We start from the raw sequence: 17,799 nt of genomic DNA on the forward strand, positions 1-17,799 counted from the left end.
CCACCTCCCTTGAAGCACTGTCATTTGGGGCCTCTGTTCTAGAAGGGGGTGCCGTTGCTGCTTGGTGTGTTGTCCATCCCCTCCACAGGATGGCAGCTGCACTTAATCTCTGGTGGCCACCATGGAGGTGCTCTTCTCAGGTTGGCCTTCAAGAGAGAAGCCTCTGCAAGAAGTGCAGTCAGCTGACAGCCTCCAGCTACTTGGGGATCCTCCGCCACATTCAACTCATCCTGCCCAACCTGGGACCCCACTACTGGCCATCTTTGCTCCAGAGACACCTGGGGCCGGCTGAGGCTCCCCCGCCCAGCTCTTCAATGGCCCCTCTCCTTCACAAGCATTGTGCTTGGTGCGTTACAGGCTCTCCCTGACTACTCTGCCCCTCGCCCCTTTCTCCTTTACAGCTCCTTCTCCTAACACAGTTCTTGCATTTCTAACTCCAATTTGTTGTCTACTTCCCAGGGGACCTGAACTGACACTTTTGCCCCGGGTCATATCCCCAGCACCCAGACGAGTGCCTACCACATAGTAGGCACTCAACAGAATTTCCAAGTGAGCACAAAAAACACAGTGGGCAGTCAATACGTGTATGTTGAACTCAGCAAATTGCAAAGCAGCTGGGAAACAACCATCGCCGACTTCCCTGAGCGTGACGCTCCCGCAGCCGTGTCAGCTGCGGTGCTTTGCCAATGCGAACAGGAGTGGAGAGTTAGACCCAGGCCCACTCCAGCTGCTGGGCCCCTTGCTCAATGCAGCCCCTTCCTGCCACCTGCAGAGTGGGGTCTTCCTGAGCCCACAGAGGGCACAGAAGGAAACATCTGCTCCCGTCCATACAGGCCTCCCTGGCATGGGCACCCTGAGAGTCCCAGTCCCGGGAGCCAGGAATAATAAAGAGGCTGCCAGGGCCAGGACCCTGGGACTCTGGCTGAGGACAGAGCATGCCTCTTCAGTGTGCTGGGCAGGAGGCTGATTGAGCTAAATGAGTTTTGTTGATGGTGACCCTTTGTTCCTCCATGGCGGCTCCATCTGAGGAGTGTTTTGGAGGCTGTTCATTTTCCCTGCTTCCCCTGCTGCTGCCCCAGAGACAAGGACAGCGGCCTCCCAGTGGCCTGCTGGTTTGTAAAAGAGTCAGGTGTGGGAGGTTGCATCATGTGCTTCTCTGGACTCATGGTCTGCAAGGACGTATGACAAGTGTGGCTGTAGGTCGATGAGCTGTGTGTGGCTTAGTAATGGGCAGTGGATGAGCCAGCGGGAGCAGCAGGTGGCCCAGGCCCCAGGGATGAACATGGGGGAGCTGGGTCTGATGTAGGCAGGAAGGAGATGTCAGCAGCAGCAGCCCCAGGGCATCGGGGCACAGGGTACGGGAGTGGGGGCAGAGACAAGCCAGAGATGCCTGGATGATGCATTCTGCCGAAATAACAACCTTGAATCCAGGGCTGGGCCTGGCTGTGACTTGGCCTGGACAGGGCTGGTGAGCAGCAGGTGTGCTGACTGCAGTTGAGAAGCCATCGGTGTCAGACCAGAGTCCCCGGGCTCTGCACCTGAGGCTGCTGCGAGAGGAGAGCGATAGGGGCTCAGGCATGTCGAGGAGGTAGGTGGACACATGGAGGTGGGGCTCCAGGAAGGGGACATAAACATAGCAGGTCTTGGAGCTTTCTCCTTCAGGGGCAGGGGCAGGAGGACGGCCACCTGGCTTCACCACGAAGGGCCCGAGAGCACGGCATGGAGGGAGAGGCAGATCTGGAGAGAACACTGGCTGGTCTGCGGAGGGAGGTGGAGGAACAGGTTGAAGAGGGAAGAATTCCTGACACAAACCCCGAAATGACAAAGGGAAAGAATGACAAATCCAATTACACAAACATGAGCAACTTCCAAAGACCAATCACAAAAACAATCACAAAGTCCCCACCAACACGGCTGAAAGTAAAACAATCAGCCAAGAAGAAATATTTGTCACCTGCAGACCATGGCAGACACAGGATTTTATTTTAAAGCACCCTACAAATCACTAAGAAAAAAACCCCAAAGAAATAGCAATCTGGAAAAGGACACAAAGAGGGAACGTGCAGAAGAGGAAGTGCCAGCAGCTGCCAAACCCACGGTCCACGAAATCCTGGGTCAAACAGGCAGGAGACGACATGACAAGGTGCTACTCTCTGCCCATCGGGTCAGCACAGATTTAAAAACAAGGACCCGGTATTGCCAAGGATGTGGGGAAAGAGCCCTGTGGGTGAGGGCGTCAATTGGACAATGCCTGTCAACTTCTATAATAATCATGTGTGCTTCCTTTTGATCCAAGAATCCCACTGGGGTGGATTATTCCTGTAGAAATGTTTGCTCAGGTGTGCGAAGATACCTGCATAAGACCTTTCATCTCAGCATTGTGTGTGATGCTGATGCCACAGCGTGGTGCCAAGATACCTTATGGAGAGGACCTGGAAGGCCTGGCCAAGGGTGGGGGCCATGGTGCTGTGGTCCCTGCCTAGAGGATGCCTGGCTGGTGCAGGGCAAGAGGGAGGTGGTCCTGGAGGCAGCATTGCCTTGATCTAACCATAGGAGCGCACTGGACAGGGGTCCTGTGCATGTGGGATCGGGGTCCCCCAGGCCCCATCTGTCCCCTCATGCCCGGCGGCATTGAGCAGGTGTCTTAGCCACTCTGACCTCCACATCCTCCTCTGTGAAACGGGGTGTAACGGGACTCCCTCTTGGGCTCCTGAGATCCTGGCATGTGTAGCGCTGTTCAGGTGCAGTTCTAGGCCCTCTACCTTCACTGGGCTTAGGTAGCCTCCTACCAAAGGAGCATGAGAAGACACAGAGAAGCCAAGCAATTGCCTGAGGTCACACAGCTGCCCAGTGGCCGCAGAGGACACAGCTGGTGTCCCATCCATCAATCACCCACCCTCCCCATGCAGGACTTGCCTCTTCACGTCTAAGCCTGGGACGCCCGAGCAGGATCCTTGGGCTGCTTCTCCCAGCTGCAAGGATGGGCAGGCTCCACAGCTGGAGGCCTGGAGAGTCCCTGCCCCAGGAGAGGGTCTCAGCCAACAGTGGCTGTGGGGGTGGTGGACAACTACTCTAGCCCCTTGCTACTTAGTGTGGCAACCTCTGGGGCCTGCTCCACGCTATCTCCCAGGGCTCCCCGCAGCACAGGGTTCCCCGCAGCACGGAGCCTGGTGCTTCACTGGTAACTGCTTTGATAACGCATACTTTACTGGCTTCTTCCCTCCCCTGCCTCTCGTGCCCTCCCCTGGGGATTCCTGCATCTCTCAAACCAAGCACTTGCTCTGGAATCCTGGTCCCGGGGTCTGACTCTGAGCCCTCGCCCGAGACAGTGGAAAAAGCCAGAGTTGGGCCAGGAAGTCAGGTTCCAGAACCTACTTTTCAAAAGTTTTGGTTTTTGTTTTGATTTGTTTTGTTAAATAAAGAGGCAATGGTGTCTTGCTTCGCTCCGTCATTCAGGCTGGGGTGCAGGGGGCAGGCAGCCTCGAACTCCTGGGCTCAAGCCATCCTCCTGCCTCAGTCTCTTCAAGCGCTGGGACTGCAGGTGTGACCCACTGCAGAATCTGTTCAGTGGGCGGCTGGACTGGTTTCGACCCACTGGACTGGTTTGCAAAACTCGCCACCCGGCACAGTATCTGGACATTTTCCTAGATTGTGACAAGGGGCCGCTGCCAGGGGAGAGTGAGGGACCGTTTACCCCCTGTGCCCTTCTGTCCCTGGGTCAGAGCCTGAAATTTATTGCACCCACCCGCCCCAGGGACAAAGTCCTCTGCACAGGGCGGGCAGCCAGCCCCTGGACCAACGCCTCAGGAAGGTAAAGAAGCTGGGTCCACCCGCGCTCGTCACCTGATTTTGGTCCAGGGCAAGCGGTCCAGGGCTCCTCCTGCCTAAACTGGTTCCTCCCAGCGCCATCCAGAACCCGGGGTGCAGAGGAGCCTAGTGCTTAGGTCAGAGGCGCCACCTGCTGGTGACCATCAGGAGGTGCTGGCGCCTGGTTCTCTGCTGGAAGACTGGCATCCACTCTGGAGTATCCAGGGCTGTCACCCAGGAGGGCTGTCACGCAGGAGGGCTGTCACCCAGGGAGGCTGTCACCCAGGAGGGCTGTTACTCAGAAGGGCTGTCACCTAGAGGGCTGTTTCAGGAAGGCTGTCATCCAGCCAGGCTTTCACCCAGGGCTGTCATCCAGGGGGTCTGTTACCGGGGGCTGTCACCCAGGAGGCATGTCACCCAAGAGGGCTGTCTGACAGAAGGGTTGTCACCCAGCAAGGGCTGTCACCCAGGACTGTTAACCAGGAGGGTTGTCACCCAAGGCTGTCACCTCTGGCTGTCACTCAGGAGGGCTGTCACCCAGGAGAAGCGGCTGCCCACCCACAGGTGCCTAGGGGCCTTTAGATAAGGTCTGCTTCAAGCTGCTGGGGTGTCCTGTGGCAGTCCTCACAGAGTGTTACAAAGGGGGTTTAACACAACAGAAGTTTATCCTGTCAGGCCAGAGTCCAGGATCGAGGGGTCGGCAGGTTCCCCCCTCCTGGCCCCTTCCCTGGCTTCTGCTGGTGGCCGGAAGCCCTCAGTGTTCCTGGGCTCTGGATGCAACCTCTGCCTCCGTCTTCACATGGCCTTCCTTCCTGTGTCTCTGTCCAAATGTCCCCTGCCTTATAATGATACCAGTCACTGGGTTAGAGCCCTCCCTAATCCAGCAAGATCTCATCTTTCCTTGATCACATCTATGAAGACCCCATTTCCAAATCAGGTCACGTTCACAGGTGCTGGGTGGACATGACTTTTGGGGAGGTCGCTACTGAACTCAGCACAGAGGTCAGTTCAAACACAGCCCCCTCCCCTCAAAAAAAAAAAAAAAAAGGAAAATTTCCCACCAGAATGCAGATTTACAGCTTATGCTGGAAAATCAGAGCTGCCTAATCAATCAGTGTAATCCATTGCATTACAAGAATGAAGGGAGAAACATGATCTTATTTTTTTTTTTTTTTTTTTGAGACAGGGTCTCCTTCTGTCACCCAGGCTGAAGTGCAGTGGCGCAATCTCAGCTTGCTGCCACCTCCACCTCCTGAGCTCAAGATCCTCCCACCTCAGCCTCCTGAGTAGCTGGAACTACAAGCATACACCACACCACCATGCCTGGCTAATTTTTGTATTTTTTTGTAGAGACAGGGTCTCCATGTTGCCCAGGCTGGTCTCTAACTCCTGGGCTCAAGTTATCTGCCTATCTTGACCTCCCAAAGTGCTGGGATTACAGGCGTGAGCTACCACACCTAACTGATAAAGCACATTTATTAGTTTATAGTTTATACTTTAAAACAAAGATGATAACAACCCTTTCCCAAAACAAACCTCCTTCTCACCTAGGGACTAGACGGCCTTTGTAAGACTAACAAATGAGCCACAAGATTAGAAATTATGGTTTAGGACTCATGCAGCTGGAAGCTACAAGATTCTGCCCCTCCCCAAATTGCTCCTGGGAATTACGTCCCTATTGTAAAACCTAAGATCGGTGCTTGAGAGATTTGCTCTTGATGGATCAACTGGCACCACCCAGATTGATAAACTGCCTCATCTGATTTTGTGGCTCTTACCCAGGAACTGACTCAGCTCAAGAAGACAGCTTCGACTCCCTGTGATTTCATGTCTGACCCAAGCAATCAGCACTCCCGACTCACTGGCCTTCCCCACCACCTACCAAATTATCCTTCCAAACTCTGATCCCCGAATGCTGATGGATCATGCCAATGGAGACTGATTGGAGTATAACTCTGGTCTCTCCTACGGCCAGCTTTGCAGGAATTACTCTTTCTCTGTTGCAATTCCCCTGTCTCAATAAATCGGCTCTGTCTAGGCCGCGGACAAGGTGAACCTGTTTGGCAGTTACAGGGGCACCCCTGCTTTCCTGGGGTGTCCACCACAGAGTGCAGAACACAGGTGTGTGGGCCTTTCTGGCAGCTGCCTGTGGTTTGGCCAAGCCCCGCCTCCCCCATGTCTCCCTGGGCTTCCATCCTGTCTCCACTTGCATTTAGGGGTGGCTGCTGCTCTGGGAACATTAGAATCTGGAAGAGATGAAGCCACATTAGTTTTCTTCAGGCATCTTTCTAAATGTTTGTATCCAAGTGAATCCCCCTTACTCACTGTGGCATTGCCTTTCTAAGCAATTACCTCTGTGCCTGCTATAGAACTTCTCACCCAAGAGGGACAGCAGCCCTGGGCACTGCCGTGGGCATTAGGTCCTGTGTTTGATGTGCTCTTGTGATTTTACTTTGTTAGAACCAAATATTTACATGATGGGTTTGGGAATCTCTCTTCTTTTAGCTCCCGATCCAATATGAAATTCAGGAAACCAGTTTGTGACAAACTGCATCTGGCCACTAAGGGAGCCCCTGGGTGACCCCAACACATTCACACCAGTGTATGAAAAATTGCCTGCATTTCAGAGAAGATAAATGGACTTTCCCTCTTCAGATGCTTGAAGGGAGTGCTTTGAGCCGAGTGGTACGTGACCTCCCTCCAGCCCCGGGGCCCTCGGTGGACCTGGGCTGCCTGGCAGGAACTGGAACCTCCCTGGATGTTCCCTCCTGCACCAGCACCACTGCAACATAGAGACCCAGCTGTGATTTATTTTGGCTTGGTGTGTATGCTTTTCATTGTGTAAAACTGCTGTTCTTGTGACAATTCAGGAGACTGTTTTGTTTATTGTAACTTTGAAAACAAAAATTGTAACAAAAACATTCCCATGACTGTGCTGTGGTTGGAGACTTTATTACCAACATATTTACACCTTCCTTTCCTCTCTCATTTTCAGGAGCTGTTTCAGGACTCCTCCTCCTCCCCTAATAACTTGAGTCTTTCCCATGTCATAATAAAGCTACATTTTCTTCTGAAAACTGGCAGATTCTCCCTTCCTAACACAGACAGCCGAGGAAAGGGTGGCAGGAGGGAGAAGAGCAACCAGGGCACACTGGCCTGCATGGGGGCGTCCCTGGTCAGAGTCAGTGGCCAGAGCTGCAGCCTGCCCTCATGCCCAAAGTCTTGTCTGGGTGTCAGGAAGGTCACGCACTCACATTTCACCCCTTTCCGTGACTGGCTCGCTGTTCGTTGATGCTTGTTCCTTCTTTTTGGAGCAGGAAGGTGTCATCTAGGACTCTGTCCTTGGGTGTGCACAAAAGTCACCTGAGGCCCTTGACCTACAGGAATCCTTGCCAGCCTTGGATTGCAAGACCCAGGCTATGGTACAGCAATGTGCATTTTGTAGCAAGCTCCTTGCTTGATTGGAGAGTCACAAATGGAAAGAAATACTATAATCAGTGGAGAGAAGATGTACACAGCTATTCAAGAGCACGGTTCTCTGACAGATCACAAGGTGGGGGTAGATCGCTATGACATCGTCTCCCAGCCACCCCCACATACTTTCCCTGCCCTCAGCAGGTCAGGAGTCTCCTGGTTGGCCTCATCTTCAATTCTGAAGCCTCTGAGATCTGAATAGTTCTGCCCCCTCCTTTTTCAGATGCCTCTGTGGCAAACCTTTGTTATTTGACTTTCTTTGCATGAAAACACCAAGAACACCAGAGAACACCCTGGGTTTCAGACTTAGTCCTATCTTCTCATAGTAAATAGAGCCATTGTTGTGTTCCCCTGGGGGAAGCTTCACTCTGCCTGGGTCCTCAGACCTTCCAACCAGCAAAGCTCCATTTCTCCAGGACAGGAATAGGAAAACTTTGTGACTGAGACATTCCATGCAATACTGAACATCGCCCACTTTCACACCTTCACTCTCTCAGAACTACACCTTCTGGGTGTCGGAGAGTCAGCACCGTATACTGGTTTCCAGTAGAAAGCATAACATTTATCTTGTAAGACAAACCATCACTTCAGTGTAACTGAGCGATGCTTCCAGGTGGTGGCTGACGTAGTGAGAACAGTTAGTTCCCTGATCAGGGCCATGGCTCCATGTCCCTCACTGTGAATGGGGTACCCTGGTCGCAAGCAATGCCCTGTGGGCTGCTGTGATGGCAACAGGCAGGGCCGGCGAGTCTGTGTCCAGGTAGGAGCTCTCTGCAGTGAAAGCCAATCTCAACCCTCTCCACAGTGTGGGTAGCCTGCCCATAGGTGGCCAACCGGTCCTCCTGGGAAACAGTGCCAGCCCAGGGATCGACACCAAGTCTCTCAGCAGATGGGGCACTCGGCAGTGGTGTCGGCCTGGTCATCCTGGTCAGGGTACAAGCAGGATGCTGAGCCTCTTGTGTCTCATTCCTGTCTGATGGCCACTTTGTCCATGGGTCCATCCAGCAATCGTGGTGGCTGGGGAAAGGAGCTGACTCCATCCACCTGGCGTGCCGTTTTCCCCACCTCAGGATCAAGAGCATCCTCTGCAGCAGTTCTCTTTGGTGGGAACATGGGAATGTAGATGAAACTATCTTCACAGTGTGAGCTGCTGAGGCAATGACTGCAGGGCGCCTCTGCCCTCTGGGAAGCCCGGCTGGAAGGTGCTTGGCAGTGGTGCCTGCTGTGGCTGCGACAGGGGCTAGGTTGCAGGACAAGGCTTCCAGGAGGGGGGTGGTGCGGCAGGCAGGGCTGCGAAGTCTCTGGGTGCCATGTTGGCATAGCGGACTAGGGCACTCGGGGTGCTGGTGGGCCAGTCTCCGGGGTGCAGACTGCCTGCACTGCAGCAATGAGGCCGGGAAGAGGCAGCAGTGTTCACAGCTGTTGACCCCCTTGAGCCAGCCCCCCACATCCTCATCACTGCACGGGCTCAGCGTCTCTGGCCTGGCTTGCCCAGGTTCTCTGATGTTAATCCTTACAGCATCAGGGCTTGCAGTGCCCTGGTCCCCTGCGTGGTCACCTGGAGGCCTGCGGTGCCCCTCTCCTCCTAGGACTCGGGTTGAAGCCAGGTCCCTCTGGACCTGGGCCTTGGGCCCTGGGGGAGGGACTCTGACCCACAGGTGGAGTCAGGGGCCCCAGGGCATGCTGCTGGCTGGCTGGGGCTGCAGGAACCCCATGCTCAGCCTTCCCTCCTGAGGCCTTGATGGGACCAAGTCCCCCATTGAATGGGATTTCTCAAGGCCCACAAGCCAAAAATATAAAATACAAATAAAATAGCAGTAAAAACCAAGGTCCAGCAGCCATCTGGGGCTGTAAGGCAGCTGGGCGGGTACTGCCTGGGCTCCTTCCATTCCAAGTTCTTCTTCTACCGCGGGGAGTCACAGGCAGGTGCCACCTTGCTGCTGGGGTATCTCTTGACCGGCCTCTTCTCTGTTATAAGCCAGGGCAGGGCCTGGTGTCGGGGTCCCAGTGGGCTCGCTGGGTGGGGTCTGTCTTTTTGTTCCAGGGCTGTCCACAGAAGATGGAGAAGTGACAGAGTCCCAGGAGCCGTGTTCAAAATGGCAGCACAGGAAACACGGACCCCCGACATGCGGGTCTGTGTGGAGCTGTGGCATAGTGTTCCCGGACAAGTGTTAGTGTAATACAAAGCCTGACCTCACCGGGGGACAGGCTGCCCTCATCTTGAGCTTCTGGGCCCCTCAAAGAGTGGCTTGCTGCCCTGGGTTCTGGGGAAGCCCCTTGTGCTGCTGGGCCTCAGCCTTGGCCTTGGGGACAGTCCTATCCAGCCAGGCTGGGGGTGACAGGGCTTTTGTTCCAGGGGGACTGATGGCATGAGCTCCTGGAGCTGAGCTGGTGGGGTGGGGAGGGCCAGTCTGTCCCCCTGACAGAGGGGCCCAATGCCAGGGGACACACTCAAGGACCCTCGCTCCATCTTGGCGGAAAAAAAGAAACATCTTCACTGAGCGTGTTGGGTCCCTTCAGGGCGGGCCCCACAGACCGGGGCCTCTGGAGTCCTCGGGGTCCCTGTGTGGCCCCCTGGCCTGACACTGAGGACACCCCTGCAGGCTGCTGATCCCAGGGCGAGGGCTGTGTGCAGCCTGGGGTGGGGGAGCTTTCAGAGAACCTCAGGTCACTCCCAGAATGGCCCCCTGGGTTCAGGCTGACTCAGGGCTTCCTGCCTCACACCCTCACCTCAGGGCTGTTCGGCAACCCTGACTCAGAACTCAGGTGGAAGAAACCTTCACTGTCACCCAGCACCTCGCGTGGGGGACTGTCTCCACAGCAGGTGAGAAGTGAATGGGCACAGCTTCCCCTCTGCCCTCCAATCCGTCCACCCCATGCCAGGGCTGGACCGATCCCACGCCCAGCTGAACTCTTGGTTATGGCTCTGGGTCAGAACTTCCCCCATCCCCTCTGCCCAAATCCTCTCTGGGTCAGGGACACTGATTCTCTTGTCCCCCTGGCTTGTTGTCTTGATACCCTTGGAGGGGCACTCAGGAGTGAGGGGCCCTTGCTGTTCTCTGAGGTTGCTTGGAGGTGGGGGTGGGGGCTTCCACAGCTCGGTCTGACTGCCCCAATGCCCTTCAGGACCCTTTGAGGGGGTGAGGGAGACAATGTGGAAAGTCGGGGAGGGGTGTTGTGGGGTCCTGCCCATGACCCCTGCCTGTCCACACAGCATGTCCAGCACACACACACATGCTCTCAGAGCCTGCCCTGAGGACCGGCAGACCCATTTGAGTTTCTTAGAGTAGAGGAGGAAGAGGAGGAAGAAGAGGTGCAGGAGGAAGGCCAGGTAGGAGGGCTGATGGGGCCAGGGCACTCCCCACCACTGACTGTCCCAGAGGGTGACTCGGGACGGGACCTGGTGCTGGAGCTCACCTGGGGGTGGCAGGTCCCAGTGTTTCCTTGTGAGTTCCTTCATGGAAGTTTGAAGGTTCCTGAGGACCGCGTTGTCCTCCAGGGCCCAGCTCTGAGACAGTTGCTCCCGAAACTCCCAGATGGTGCTCCAGGAAAGCTTCATGAGGTACTCTAGGGACAGCGCGGGCATCAGGTCAGGAGGATTCCTTGGGGGAGATCTGTGCCTGCACCCCATTTCCACCAGGCCCACCTCCCACTGGGTGGTGCCTGTTCCTTCTTGGCCACCCGGGGATCCAGCTGTGCACAGGAGGCGACAGCTGGGGAAGGCCAGGCAGGGAAGTGCTCACCACACTCCTGACTTTCATCTGGGTCATGTGGGGGTGGACTCAGTGTCATCATGCCTTGCCCAGCCCACCAGGCCAGACCCCCCTATCAGGATAGAGGAAAGAGTCATGGGGACAGTGTGAGGACACTTCCCTCAGGCCAGCTGGGATCTGTTCTGCGTGTTCCCTCCCCCAGGCACCCTTGGGCACACAGGACGTATTCCTGTGTATTTTGGATGATTCATGCTTCACGACCGTCAGTACCTGCTCGCGCTCCAAGATAAACACATCCCACAGTTGCGGGGTGAGCCCAAAGGATTTCTGTGGGGACAGCAGGTGTGGGAGGACCTGGCCTTTCCAGGCTGGGGCTGATGGCCTGAACAGGGCCCACCCTGGAGTGCTGGGGACCCCCTCTCCATGGGATGAGATCCCCCATAACACTGAGTCAGACAAGGTTCTGTAGCTCCTCATGGGGGGCTCATCTCAGCAGTGCTGCGGCTTCCGGAAGGAGGGGTTTCCTGAGGACTTGGGGCTTCCCTGGGCCCTCCCAAGTCGGGTCCTGCCCCAGTCTTCCCACGAGGCTGGGCCGAGCCCTGGCCTCTGCTATGGGATGCCCCTCTTGGGCAGGGCCTGGCTTGTGAGCCCTGCAGGGACCTGCCTGTGCCTCCTGCGAGCTGGGGGTGAACCAGGTCCTCCTGGAGGAGCTGGACCCCTGGGCTGAGGGAGCCGGGCACTGCATCCCTGGGCTGGGGTCTCCCTGTGCCTCCTTATCCCACCCATGAAACACCGGAGGAGCCTCATCAACATGGAACCCTCAGTGCACAGCCCTTCCTTGCCCTGAAGGGAGGAGCAGAGGTGCTCAGGGCCCCCTGGGCTACCCTGAAGTCCTCCCACTTCCAGTCCCCTCTACAGACCCTCCTCCGAGGAGCAGAACCCAGGGCAGTGGCCAGGGGTCCCCCAACCCCTGCCCCATACCCAGATGCCCGATGGACACGCTTCCCTCAGCCCTGCTCAGCCAGAGCTTGGCTCTGGTCCCAGCACCTCTGCTTCTCCCAGGGCAAGAAAAGGAAACCCAACTCCAAACCCATGGAGAATCCCCATCCCAGGTCAGGCTGTGGCTGGGACTTGGCCTCTTGTTAGCTCCATGAGGGACTCGAGCCGCCCCTGGCTCGTGGGACCCAGGGCCTCTGGGGAGGAGCTGGGGGTGTTGTCCACTCACCAGGTGTCTCATGATCTTTGGGAAGGACTTGGGCAACACCTGCTCCTGGTGTGACAGGAGCCTCCAGAGCCAGGCAGTATTCGGACTGTAGAATACTGAGAAGCCCCTGACCCATCACCTCATCAGAGTCCACTCCCAAGAGCTGGGTAGTGGCAGAGGACCCTGGGCCCTGAGGCCTCCCTCCCTCCTATCTGGTGACCCCATCATGCGGCCTCAGCCCTGGGGAGGAGGGCCCTAGCTGGAGGTGCTGCCCAGCAGCATCACGGGTCGAGGTGCCAGGAGGGCAGGCCTGCCTTTGATGTTTTGAGGCAGGGCAGAGGCAGGCAGGTGCCAGTGGGGAGAACGGGGTGGGTGCTGGGGGCTGTGTGGCCATCTCCTGGATGTGATGTCAGGCTGGGGGACATGGGATGCATGGGGAACATTGCCCTCTGGGCTTCATTGGCCCATTCGTGGGCAGGGAGAGTGGCTGGGAGCGCAGCCAGCTGGGAGGCAGGAGGACACTCAGGGAGGTGAGTGGTGCCTGCACAAAGTTGGGGCTGGCTTCGGGGGACAAAGGCCAGCCAGGGGGAGATATCAATGACCTCTGCTGTTGGGGGTGAAAGGCATCTGACTTGAGGTAAGAGGGTCCCTGTCCAGACCCAGGCTGCTGTGGGACCCTCAGCAGGGACATCCTGGAGACTCCAAATAAGCTGGCATGCAAGGAAGGCGCCTTGCCTGGAAGTCAGGATCATCAGCCAGGGTGGCCGTCCCCTGGCATGGCTGTGTAAGGCCTCGGGGGCAGCTGTCCACCTACCCTGCAGGGAGTGCCCCTCACCGACCAGCAGCTGGGCCAGCACCCAGAAAGCATTTTCCTCCAGCAGATACAGGAGGAGGATGGCGGTGACATGGCTCAGGTCCCTGTGTAGCCCACCTCCTGCAAGAGCCAGAGTCACTGTGGAACGATGTCACCTGGGAGGACTGAGGCCACCTGGGAGGACTCATGTCACCAGAGATGGCAGAGGTCCTCAGGGACACCTGCCTCAAACCCCCAGGGATTTGGGGTGGGCATGAGGACTGAGCAGGTCACGTATGACTCAGCTGACAAGGATCCTGGGGGGACTCCTGCAGCGAGTGTCTCAGCTCACATGGCCCTAAAGGGCACAGGCAGGGATTGTTCATGCTCCCTCCCTTGGGCCAGGCTGAGGAGGCCACTATGCCAGGCCTGGAGCAGCACTTGTGAACTGCACCCACCATAAGGGCAGGCAGCGGGGCGCTGACCACCACACAAAGGGTCCTGCAACAGCTCAGGGGCTGCCTGCCAGGCACAGGAGGGCGGCTGGGTCCAGACCCCATGTGGGAAGCACATGGAGTCAGCTCAGCAGCTCTCCCTGCCTGGAATGGTCTGAAAAGTGGGAGTGGCGCAGGAGCAGCCACCTGGGTGACACCCTGCCTGTCTGTTGCACTCCTGTGGGGTTCAGGGAAAGGGAAAATTGGATCTCTGCCTGGTTTCTGGTGAAGAAGAGGTTTCCTCAGGATGCAAACTCATTTCATGACAAAAGCCTGGCCCATCAGGCACCTCAGCAACTTGTCAAACCTGTCTCCTGTGAGGACCATCTGCATGCGACCCTGCCAAGCTCCTGGGCTTCAGGGCAACACCAGGAGGGGAAGGTCATTTCTTCATCTGAGACGTGGGGATCGGATCAAGATGACACCAAGAGTCTGGACCTCAACCCTTTTCCGTCTCAGTTTGACCCCCTCAGCCAACCCTTGCTTGGGTGTCCACGCCAGCAGTGAGCTTGAGTCCTCCCTACTACGTGCTGGTGGGTCACGAACACTGAATTTTCCAGAAGTGCTGACACCCCCGAGAGACACCCATGCCTGTGAATATGGGCACAGGGCCCAGGAATATTGCTGCCCAGAATATTCACAGGGTTATATGCAGAATAGGCCACGAGGATGTCACATAATTCCTGTGCCTAGAAAAGAGGGAAAAGAGGGGGGTTTTTTTTGTTTTGTTTTGTGCAGATGCTGTCAGTTTCATTTTGTCTACAAACCCAGACAACAAACACAATTCTGGGTTCAGATGTTCTCCCAAATAAGCAGTGAGCTCTTCAGGACACCTGAGTTTTTAGGAGTTTTTTCAGTAAAATCCACATTCCTTGCAATGCAAATATCACAGGTGTACAGTTGGATCAGTAATCATTTTCACTCTGGTTGATTTTTTTCTTCCCCTTTTGCTCGGGTTGCAGACACGGAAGTCCAGTCTTTGGGACGTGCAGTTCCATGGTTCTGAACCAATGTGCAGAGCCTCCCGTCCACCGCTGCAGCCCCTCCCAGAGAAGCTCCTTCATCCTCCAAGTCCCCAGCGTGTCCCCTTTGCAGCCAATGTCTCCCGGCTCCGTCAGCCGCTGGCCATCCTGACCCGTTCTCTGTCTCTATGCTTTGCCCTTTCCCAGAATGGCCGATGAATTGGAATCCTGCGGTGGTAGCCTGTGGGGTCTGGCTTAATTCCCTCAGCAATATGTATCTAAGTTCCACCCATGTTCCTGCAGGCATCGGGGATTCGTTCCTTTTCCTCACTGAGTCGTCTTTGTCTGGAGTGGAACCTCCTTCCTCTTAAGTACCCCTGTTGAAGATCATCTCGGTAGCCTCCGGGTGTGAGTGACAATCAATCAAGCAGTGAACGCAGCATGCAGCTTGTGTTTGGACGTCAGTTTTCAAATCAGTGTGGTCAATATCTGTGACACTTTGGGGACGTGTGGTACGAGGCCACCGAACTTTGTGAGCCACAGCCCATCTGACCTCCAAAGTGGCTGTGCCCTGTCGTGTTCCCATCAGTCATGGGTGAGAGTTTCCGGGGCCCCACATCCTCCCTAGTATTCTGGGCTGTCAGTGTTGCCTGGGAAGGCTCCCAAGTCCCACCACCCTGCCACCTTCCTGGGTAGTTGTGGGTCATGGAGAGCACTTTTCACCATTTTGCATAACTTTTTTTTGCTGCCTTCCATTTCCTTGGAAGCCACCTGGGTTCTGGCCCCACATGTCCCAGCCCGGCCCAGGGCTTAGAGCCCGGGAGGTGCTCAGTCCATAATGCTGGCTGTTGCCTGGGCCAGGAGAGCCCTTGGCAGCTCTGTCACTCCTCCTGGGTGGCCATGGCCTCTGCCCTGGGGAAGCCCTTATCCCTCTGGATCACCCCATATTTCCCGGGACCCCTGCAGCCCCCATAGGCCTTACTTGACTCTGAATCCTTCTCTAAACATCGTGTGGTTCTGCGGGGTGCGGCTGGCATCTACCTTGATGTGGTGGGTGATCCTGGAGGACCTCTTGCCTTTCTCCTTCATGACCTGTAGGGTAGGGCTGAGAGGAGGAAGCAGCCTCAAAACAGACAAAAGACTTCCTGCCCCAAACGGCAGTCATCCCACAGTCAGCACTTCTGGAAGAAAGGGAGGAAGGTTTCCTTCTGCAGAAAGCTCCTTTTTTGCCTTGTTTCTGAAGCCAGGGAGGTCACAGGTACCTGTGGTGCCTGTGTCACCATCTGTGCCCAGCATGTGCGTCTGACCACAGCCCCCACCCCCAACCCGGGCTCAACGTTCCCTCCAGCTGGAGTCCTGGGCTCCTGACACAGCCTGGCCTATTTGTCCTGCCCTGGCCGAGTGTGGGAGGGCCTTACCTTGTATTTCCCGGGTTCTGAGACTTGACTTTGTCAATGTCTAGCAGAAGTGACCACGCCCAGCCTCACACCACCAGGGGAATGCCTTTGTACACGCTTTGAGACAGCTACAGACAGAAGAACCCTCTAGTGAGACAGGACGTGTGGTGACTGGGGGAGGAAAGCCGGCAAACAGTCCTGCTGTCCTATGGTGAGGATTGGGTGCCACCCACCCGCTGAGAGGCAGATGGTGCCATGTCATGGCCATGGGCGCCTGTCTCCTGACTGCAGAGAGCAGTCACAGAGGCCACTCCCTCCCCATGTTACCTTCTTTTTCTTTTGAGATGAAGTCTCACTCTTGTCGCCCAGGCTGGAGTACAGTGGCGTGATCTTGGCTCACTGTAACCTCCACTTCCTGGGTTCAAGCAATTCTCGTGCTTCAGCCTCCTGAGTAACTGGGATTACAGGCGCCCGCCACCATGCCCAGCTAATTTTTGCATTTTTAGTACAGACAGGGTTTCGCATGTTGGCCAGGACGGTCTCAAACTCCTGACCTCAGGTGATCCGCCCACCTCGGCCTCCTGAAGTGCTGAGATTACAGGTCTGAGCCACCAGTCCCAGCTGTTATGTTACCTTCCTGCTGTTCTTATATTTTGTCCAGTCTCTGAGTATTTTCAGCCACTTGGCAGTGCGTTTTATTTCCTGACATCTTTGCTGTCAAATGAACCAGGATGGAGTTAGTGGAGCTGCCAGGCCTCCAGCAGCGGCCCATGGATGCTGCGTCCTGGGCTTCCGGGCCCTGAAGGAGCCAGGACAGAGCAGACCCTGGGAGCTGAGACTCTCTGAACTAACTGGAGCTGGTGATCTGGACTGGTGATCCCAGGACATGCAATCCTCAGGCCACAAACACCCCGAGTTTTGGTCGGGCCCCGGCCTTTAGCTGGGGACTTGGTACAAACAGGCAATGGCCTCTGAGCCAAGATTGTGGTTCTTGGTTTGGGTTTTGGTCAAACGCTCATGGGAACAGAGTCCATCAGGAAAGGCTGCCTGTCCCAGGGACAGCCGTGGCCTACTCACCACTGCCTGGGCCCACGGGCCACCCCCTCTGTCTCACCGACCACTCCTGATTCCTGGTCCCTGGACCAGCCTCCCACGCAGCAGGCACTGGCTCTTACGTGCACCTTCAGGGCATTGACATGGGCAACTCTGTCTCACTGTAAGGCAACCCAGGCAGAGCTGAGGACCTGCCCGGGCCAGGAGCCATCCTCTTCCATGAAAGGGCCCCGGCCCTCCCCATCCACCCTAAGTCTCATCCCGGGACAAGGCACAGGGAAGGAAGGCAAGGGCCTCCCTGTAGAGCTGACGCCCATGAGACACAAGGACCCTGGAGAAGAGGGAGCTCGAGGCTGGCCTGGCAGGGGCCACTTGGGGCCCGTGGGGTACCTCGGCCCACACAGTGGGACTGCTCCTCCTGGGCTGGACGCAACACCCTCTGCGGGAGCTGAGAAAGTCCAGTTCTGAGACGGGATGGGTGCCGCCTAGGGCGGGTGGCCGAGCCCTGACTGACAGCAGTGCCTCGGGAGTGACCACATCACCCACCAGAGACCAAGGAGCCTGGCGTGAGTGTTGCCCGGTGCCCTGAGGATGCACCTGGAACCCATCCCACCCGACACTCCCCACAGGCCTTGCAGGGTCTGACCTCCCAGCGTGCACCTGCCTCTGCCTGCGCCCTGGCCGCTGACCCTGCCTGTTCCCCATCGTCGCCCATCCTGCCTGACCCAGAGACTGTGACCCTATCTCCAGTCACCCTGGCCCTTCCCGGACTCTCTTCCTGTCAGAGCCTAGGCATGAGACCCCCAGGTCTCTAACTGGGCTGCTCAGCGCTGCTGGGGAGAAGCCTGGGGTGACAAGGGTGACCAAGGGCCCTGCAGGCAGTGGAGCTGGCCCCACCACCC

At 56.6% G+C, this 17,799-nt stretch overlaps 2 protein-coding genes across 2 annotated transcripts in view; both read right to left on the reverse strand.

Moving 5' to 3' along the window:
- The window catches only part of LOC105535997 (TBC1 domain family member 28-like), a 37,576-nt gene that overhangs the window by 18,423 nt on the left and 1,354 nt on the right, over nucleotides 1-17,799 (reverse strand). The window lies entirely within an intron of this gene.
- Nucleotides 596-17,602, reverse strand: LOC105536020. The gene is given in 16 exon segments (XM_011975289.1): nucleotides 596-678; nucleotides 1,180-1,758; nucleotides 2,897-2,972; nucleotides 8,421-8,914; nucleotides 9,780-9,917; nucleotides 10,300-10,848; nucleotides 11,025-11,106; nucleotides 11,265-11,321; nucleotides 12,645-12,805; nucleotides 13,013-13,132; nucleotides 14,013-14,117; nucleotides 14,120-14,174; nucleotides 15,435-15,552; nucleotides 15,866-15,972; nucleotides 16,478-16,558; nucleotides 17,558-17,602. Coding segments are annotated over 16 exon segments (2,850 nt in total).

This window comes from Mandrillus leucophaeus, unplaced genomic scaffold (genome assembly GCF_000951045.1).
Source record: "Mandrillus leucophaeus isolate KB7577 unplaced genomic scaffold, Mleu.le_1.0 Scaffold153, whole genome shotgun sequence".
Lineage (NCBI taxonomy): Eukaryota > Metazoa > Chordata > Mammalia > Primates > Cercopithecidae > Mandrillus > Mandrillus leucophaeus.